General features: G+C 33.4%; 1 protein-coding gene and 1 long non-coding RNA gene across 2 annotated transcripts in view; one reads left to right on the top strand and one right to left on the bottom strand.

The window, feature by feature from the left end:
* The first annotated feature begins 800 nt into the window (after window positions 1–800).
* Window positions 801–8,006, top strand: part of LOC113236151 — a 9,037-nt gene continuing 1,831 nt past the window's right edge. The window contains exon 1 of the long non-coding RNA XR_003310915.1: window positions 801–929. This is a non-coding gene — a long non-coding RNA (uncharacterized LOC113236151). The remainder of the gene's footprint in view (window positions 930–8,006) is intronic.
* On the bottom strand, window positions 4,399–6,569 carry LOC113236149 (piggyBac transposable element-derived protein 4-like). Its single transcript, XM_026472152.1, has 2 exons — window positions 6,532–6,569; window positions 4,399–6,411 (listed from the first exon to the last, which is right to left on the bottom strand). Exon 2 carries the CDS (start codon window positions 6,396–6,398, stop codon window positions 4,596–4,598), a length of 1,803 nt encoding a protein of 600 aa, XP_026327937.1. The 5' UTR covers window positions 6,399–6,411; window positions 6,532–6,569; the 3' UTR covers window positions 4,399–4,595.

The raw sequence follows: 8,006 nt of genomic DNA, 5'->3' as shown, positions 1-8,006 counted from the left end.
TTTTTTTAATTCTCATGAAAACATGAAGTAAGTTGTTGCAACACTTAGAACAAGTAAATATTTATAAGTTGAAATGTTTAAAATTAGTTAATAGTTTAATTTAATTTTTTATTCCATTACAATAACGTCCATATTTGTCTTTGTATATTCACCGACAGCATTCCAAAGACGTATCGATTAGAAAGTGAATATCCCTGTTGATTGGGTAAAATTCTGCCCTGCTAAGCCGAAAGGCGCTATCTCTGAGATACGCCCTTTAGTTTTTTTTATACCATTCAATAGCTAATTTCGCGTATAATGATATAATAGAAATAGATATATCTAACTTAAAACATTTAAAAAACCACTAAGAACTATTGTTATATCTCAATTTTTGAAATTTTTCTTTATAATCCAAATAGTGGTATTTCACAAAATATGTATAATGGTACAACTTATGGAAAATTTAGGTATGTCAATAAATCTATTTGTCAAAAATATGTGTAAATAAGTTTTAACATCTTCAAAAGATTTATTTTTGAAGGTGCGTAAATACAATTTACAAACAGTCGATTTTCTCAAAACTTACTCCGATAGAGATAGCGCTTTTCACCTTATCATGGCAGAATTGTACTACGTAAATCGTTACATTCTTTTAAAATATACTTATATAGAGGACAAAGCTTTAATTAATTACGTGTATCGCGTACCTATCAAACCTTGAAATTAATGTTTCGTAACACTGACAAGCAAAAATTTAGCAATTTAAATTATTAGTAATTAGGTAGGTATATTACACATGTCATTTGAAAATGAAGTCATAAGCCCGCACGCAGTAGGGCTGGTAAGTGACGGGAATACTGTGTTGTGGGTTATCCAAAATAACGTATATAAAAAAATGGAGACGGTAAATTTGAGAGATAAATCTCTTTGGAATTTCAAAAGACAATGTAAGTAATTGCGTATTTCATTTTATCGACAAATAACGAGTATTTTTAAGATATAAGGAAACTGTCATAAGAACCGTTAAGTCTTTTTTGTGAAAACCTACATTCATACCTACGCAAGATACGCCCTAATTAGATTTGCCTATTAATTCTCCCTTTACTATTATTATTTAGGATCTACGACTTGGGATATTAGGTCGAGCAGAGTTTAGAGTTAAGGCGTATATTATATTATATATTCTTTTTTATGTTTTATTTTATAATTTCATTTTAATTTGTGGTATATTTTATATTTTTTATCATATAATGTTTGTATATTTTACGTGTTGTACATTCATTGCATATTTATCACAAAATTGATTCATTGAGTGCACACGCCACACAAACACACACCCCACAAATACACTACCCACACGTACACTCTCACTTCACAAGGAGAGACACACGCACACAATTATTGAGTTGTTTGGACAAGGAAATTCTTTTTTTTAATTTTTCAAAGTCAAAGTCAAATTATTTAGTCACCAAGACAACACAGTACATTGCCTATAGGTAAGTCAAATTACAAAACAAACTAGTAAAGTCTTCACATTACGATATTTTAAGAAAATTAATATTCACTTCGACTTATAAAATTTTAATGATTGCTTGAATATAGCCATTTCAAAGTCAGATAGACTAACTGGTAGTTTATTAATTTTCATATTTACGCCCTGTTTTAACATTTTTACTAATCTGGTTTTATTTGTTACTAGTTTATGTTTACTTCTCGTGTGGTATGAAAGTATGTCTGATATCTTCCCCATATCATTTTTTGTTTCATGTGTCTCTAATAATGATCTGTATATATACAATGAAATTACAGTCATTATTCTATATTTAACAAAGTACTCTCTAGCAGATACACGTATGTGAATACCTGCGATAATTCGTATTGGTCGCTTTTGCAAGACCAACACTCTCTCAATATCAGAAAAATTTCCCCAGACAGTTAAAGCATAACCAATAATTGATTGAGTATAAACATAGTATACACTTAAAACACTTTCTTTATTCACTAGTGGTTTAAGTTTAAGTAAAGCATAATTTGCCGCTGAGAGTTGTTTACATATCTTGTCAATGTGAAGAGAATGAGTCAATGTGTCCTGAATAACATATCCTAAAAATGTAGTATATCTAGTGTCAATGTTTTTTTTTCTGACTTTGTTTTGTACTCTGTGGTAAAGGTTTTTCTTATTAAGGACTATGCCCTTTGTGGTAAACCATTTACTAAGACTATCCATAACAAAAGTTTGTTTTTCGAGCATTTGAATTTTATTTGTGGCTGCTATTCCTACATGAGTATCATCTGCGAATAGATTTACATTTGCCCATGATGGTAATGCGTTTGGCAAGTCGTTAATATAGATGAGGAATAACAAAGGTCCTAATAGTGATCCTTGCGGAACTCCGTGACTCCGTGAATGTCAATTTTTCTAACATCAGAAAATATGCCTTCCACCATTACAGACTGAGTTCTATTCGAAAGATAAGACTTCATTAAACTTAGTTCCTTATTCTTAAAGCCGTACGAGTTCTCCTGTTGTTGCAATGTATGTCAATAGTGATGAACCCTTAAAATCGACAATAACATTTGCCAATAGTTTCACGTTGTTGACTTTGTTGCTTTTTCTAAGCTCATTTTCCGGTTCTAAGTATTTAACGTTTTCATTATATTTTGAAATTCTACATATTTCTTCATTTATTTTATATGTTTGATTATCATCATATGTATTGTATGCAAAGGTACATAGTACTATATCAAAGTTTCTGTCTAGCTCTTTCATTATTTTTCTTACAATTTCAATGTATGAGGATCTTTTATGATGTTGGGGGTATTATTTTCTTATATGTATTACAACTGTATCGTCTTTTTGTAGTGTCTTCGATACCGAATAATATTGTTTTAATATATCATAAAAAGTAGCTCCATTTTTACTATAATTCATTATATATTCTTTGTTACCATTTATCTCATTTAAAAGTTTTTCGCTTAGATTTGTTCCGGTTCCATCTAATAGGATAACAACACGACTCGGAGAATAAGTCACTATATTTTTTTTTGTGACTTGCTCGCTTTTGTACTTATTTACATATGGCTTCTTGACCTCATTGAGAGAGCACCTTAGTGGGCTAATATTTAGAGAGCGTGAGATGTTACTTGAAATTGAGTTTTCTTCCTTATTTATTGATACTCGAGGATGTACTTTCGTCTTGATGTAAATTCATATCTGTGATGGTTGTGTTTTGGTTGAGAATTTTCCTTGCAGTCGCATTAGTCGTAACTTTATTTAAGCATTTTCTCCTATTCTCTTTACAACTTTTTTGGGGAGTTTGTTTACATATATTCATAAGGTGCTCGGCTTTACTTTCTAGGTTAGATATTACAGATTTTAAAGAATAATTTTCACTCAATAAATTGTCTATCTCGTTATCAACACTTTTTGACATTTCTTCGACTTTATTTGAAGTGTCGATTTGTTGAAACTCTGGGCAGCTTCTATTTAGGTTAATGGTAAGATTTGCATCGTCTTCATCTTCATCCTCCTCCGTTGTTAGATATTCGAACGAATTTTAGGTGGGTATGTCGAAAACATATTTATTTCGATGGGTTATATTGTCTTTTGTTGACTAGAGAGATGTGTTTTGATTTTGTGTGGATAGAAGGTTCAATGTTTCAATGCATGTTAAACATTACCAGGCTGATCTTTTTTCAGGTTCCATAAGATAAAATCTCTGTGATTATCATCATTCACATCATTGCAGCACTCTAAATGGTATTGTTTCTCCCAATTTGCACATTTTAAAAATAGTCTGTCAATTACTGCAAGATTACATTTGTCACTATTCATTTTAAATAATAAAATTTTTAATTTGTTATCACCGTGTATGTTTCTTGTTATAATTATTTCGTGTCTATTTATTTGTTCTTACGTTTCGTATAATAAAAAATATTAAAAAAAAATAATAATCATCTTAAAAATAACATTTCCTTGGAATTACGCCATTGTCGGGGTTTGAACTCAGACCTTTTTACACTAGTGCCCGTGCAGGTAACCGCTAAACCATGTGACGTTACGTGCTAGCGTGAAATTTGGGTATATGTATTAACGCACCCCACAGTATGTTGAGGATAGGTAGTTAATTGTAACAAAACAAAAAACTAATTTCTTCTACCTTCCAAATATATTAAACAACTCACTGTTTCACACAATTCTACTATAATTATTTTATTATTTTCGCGGTACACACTTAACCCGGCGAGTATGAGGTGAGAAAATGTTACACCTAGAATGAGGCAGGGTATGACATACCCGAATTAAATGTACGCTTGAAAATTTTTATATGATATATAATATTTTTTTACTGTTTGTATTAGGTAACTAACGTCTCATTAATGAAATAAAATAAAAAAAAGTGTTGTTATAGTGAAATATTAATTATTTATTTATATCTTTTTAAACATTGTAATTAAAGGAACAAAATCATAAAGGTTTCCAAAACCTAACAAAACTAAACAAAATATTATTCTAAATAATGAAAATCAAATTCAAACTTAAAATTAATGAGATCTTGTAATAAAAAAATGTAATATATATTTTTTTTCTCTTAAAAATATAGTAAGACACTTTAATTGAGATCAGCACAATTTTGGCATAAAAATTTTGCGTGTTCCATACAGATGGGCTTTGCGCAGGTGTTACATATATATTTAGTCTTCCGATCTTTCTTATTTGGACATTCGCGACATCTCACATACCGCCCAGGCATATTAGCAGAGGCTCCAGGTGTAGGATCACCGAGCTGACTTGTGATTCGCTGACGAATGTGAAATGGGATGTTTTTTTTTTCTTTTCTTGATTCTAGATGTTCATATATCAGCGATAGGCCCAAATTGCGAATGAATTCTGTTCTCTTTACAGTAGCACTTTTATTTGCTTGATAAATAATGTAAGCATTGATAGAAGCCATGTTCAAAATCCCATAGAACAACGTCATGGGCCAACGTTTACTATTTCGAGAAACGTTGTAACTGGCGCTCAATTCATCTACCACGTCCACACCAGCTTTGGTTGAGTTATAAAACGTTATAATTTCTGGTTTGTTTTTCTCACCTGTAGATTGATCTATTGAGTTGTCATGGTGCATTGTGGACATAGCTATAACGACTTTGTTTTTTTTAGGCGCATAGGAAACAATTGTAATGTCCTTTTGAAATCCGAAGAGTGAAGTTGCAGGTTCCCTACCAGTTCTGGTAAAAGAATCGGGAATTTGTCTCTTATTTTTTCGGACAGTTCCAGTCGATGTAAGACGATGCTCATTAAGTAAATGTAGCATTAATGTGTAACTAGTAAACCAGTTATCAAATGTGACGTTACGGTGTGAACGTGATACTGGTTGAATGAGCCTCTCCACTACATCAAAAGCTGTATTACTGACCGCATATGGTCCCAATGGCTGTTTGCCTGCATATACTTCAAGGTTTAAAACATAGAAGGATTTGGCGTCCACTAAAGCGAATATTTTAAGCCCGTATTTCGCTGGTTTGTTTGGGATGTAGACGCGGAATAGGCACCGTCCTCGGAACGAAAGCAACATTTCGTCGATGGTCAAGAATTCGCTCGGAGTGTATGCGTTCTGACAGCATTGAACAAACTGATCAAACATGCTTCTGATAGCTGCCATGTTATCCGTTTTTTTGCGTTCTTCACGCGTCGATTTATCATCAAATCGAATGCTATTCTGAAGAAAATAAAATCTTTGCAGCGACATGGTGGTACGAAATACGTCAACACCAGTACCATCAGTTCGCCACAGGTCCTTCAAATTCTGACGATTCGACTTGGTGACGCCTGCTATATATAACAAACCAATGAATGCCTTTAACTCACTCATAGTGATTTCTTTCTTGTGGACAGCATTTGGGTCATTACTTTTGACTTGACTTCTACGAATTTCTGAGTTCGTGTGTAATAACGTTTCGTCTAGCATACTTTGAGTGACAAAAATATTCCAGCATTTACTCTCTGTGTCAGCATCTCTTGCACCAGTCTTTACTAGAGCCCGTTCGGTAACTATGTTTTCAGACCGAAGCCTTATATTCGGGCGCTGGCAGTTTTTATACCACTTTGTACCGTCTTTAGAACTATAATAAGATCCACCAACCTGTCTAGAACAAAACATTCTGGATCCGAGAGCAGACAGTGGTACGTCATCATCGGAGTCACTGTAAGTTTCGTTTGCTACCACTGTTTCTTGCCCGGAGTTAGATAAGAGATCAACTGGATCATCGGCCTCCTGCTCCGTGTCAGAATTCACATTATGATCACTACAGTGATCGGTTTCCCCTTCTGAACTCGATTCATATGAAGAATCAGTTTCCACCTCCTCTAGCATGGCCCTGATCCGATTTTCTTGTGCCTCAATATTCATTTTTCACCATATACTAAAAACAATATATAAGAAAATTAAATGTAAAAAATTAAATGTAAAAAAAAATAAAATAAGGTGTAAAAACATTTTACATAAAAAAAATACATTAAGTATGACGCAGGGTATGACATACCCGAGAGAGGTTTGAGCGCGAATATCTCGTTCGGCGTCCTGCGAAACACTGCGACCACGCCACTATCCCCTCCCGCACACCACACACTCCAGCTACTCAACGCGCCAGTGTTGTTAGATAATTATTAAAAACAATAAATAACTTTAAGTGAAGGTCTGGGTATGAGATACCCTGCCTCATACTCGCCGGGTTAAATGCACTATTTATTTGCACATCTTTTAACAGATGAATAAATACTTTGAGTAAACGTTCACTTTTGTCACTTTGTTTATATCATTAGCACTGTAATGCACAATTTGGGTCACTCTTGTTTTGAATCTATTTCGGACTATTTAGTTGGAAAATATTCTGGATAACACTTTGGCTTCGTATTTGACTCACATTAACGTTATTTTCAATATTTTCTAACGATATTTCTGTGTTTATTAATTTTACGAAATAAAAATGCTTGGAGTCTACTGACAATGTCAGGCAGCACCCTCTCACACTTCAAATTGTAAAATGTGGTTAACTTTAACACAAGTTGAAAATTCGAGGACCATTGTCTAGCTCACGAAGTTATGGCGTCTTATTATATTGATATATAACTCAGCACTAAAGAAAACAATAACTGAATGAGTCTCAGACAAGTTTTTTTACTTACTTCGTTTCATCTTTCAGAAAACGATAGACACTCTCTTTATCCCGTTTAGATGATTATAAACAGCCGTACACGGCACAATTCACGACCATTATAAATAGTAAGATACAATGATGTTATAAATTAACGCACAAATTTCGTAATGAATAAATGAAAACTATATTCAAATATCAAAGCCGTCTTAGAGCGAAAACGGCTCGCCGACAGCCTTGTTCTCGTTCAGTTAATGTGACCGTCAAATTGCGGGACGCGGTGCGGTACCTAAAGCTAGGGAGTGCGGAGAGTGGCCGTTCTCGTCACTTATTTGTTCTCTGCCCTGGCTTTATAGCCACGCATTTAAAAAAATAAATTCTGCAATAATTCAGAATTATTTTTTACAAACATATGTCGTATAGTTTGCGTGTTCTGTTTAATTCAGTCGACATAAAAAAAAATCATTAATAGATGTAGGCAGCTTGATTAAGGTCATGGATTTTAAGAAGATGAGGTTTTGTACTGAACAGTTGTACAAATTGTGTGAGCTCTCTTTGGAGAGAAAATTGTATATTACTAGCATAGTGTCAAAAAAATTAAACTTTAACATATGACCATGGTATCAGACAGAAAAGTAGGCAAGATCTTGTAATACCAATCCCAAGTACCAACACTGTATTTGCAGATAGGCAACACGACAAACGTGCGACCAACATATACAACACTTTGAATAAGAAATTAAAAATCTACAGCAAATTGTATTATGAGTGTAAAAAGATTATATCCAAATGGATTGCGGGGAAAACATATGAAGAAGTTGAGGCTACACACACGCGTACACACACACACACACACACACACA

This window comes from Hyposmocoma kahamanoa, unplaced genomic scaffold, assembly GCF_003589595.1.
Source record: "Hyposmocoma kahamanoa isolate Upper Pololo Valley unplaced genomic scaffold, ASM358959v1 89, whole genome shotgun sequence".
NCBI lineage: Eukaryota > Metazoa > Arthropoda > Insecta > Lepidoptera > Cosmopterigidae > Hyposmocoma > Hyposmocoma kahamanoa.
The sequence above is the reverse complement of the archived record's forward strand: the minus strand, read 5'-3'. Positions and strand labels throughout refer to the sequence as shown.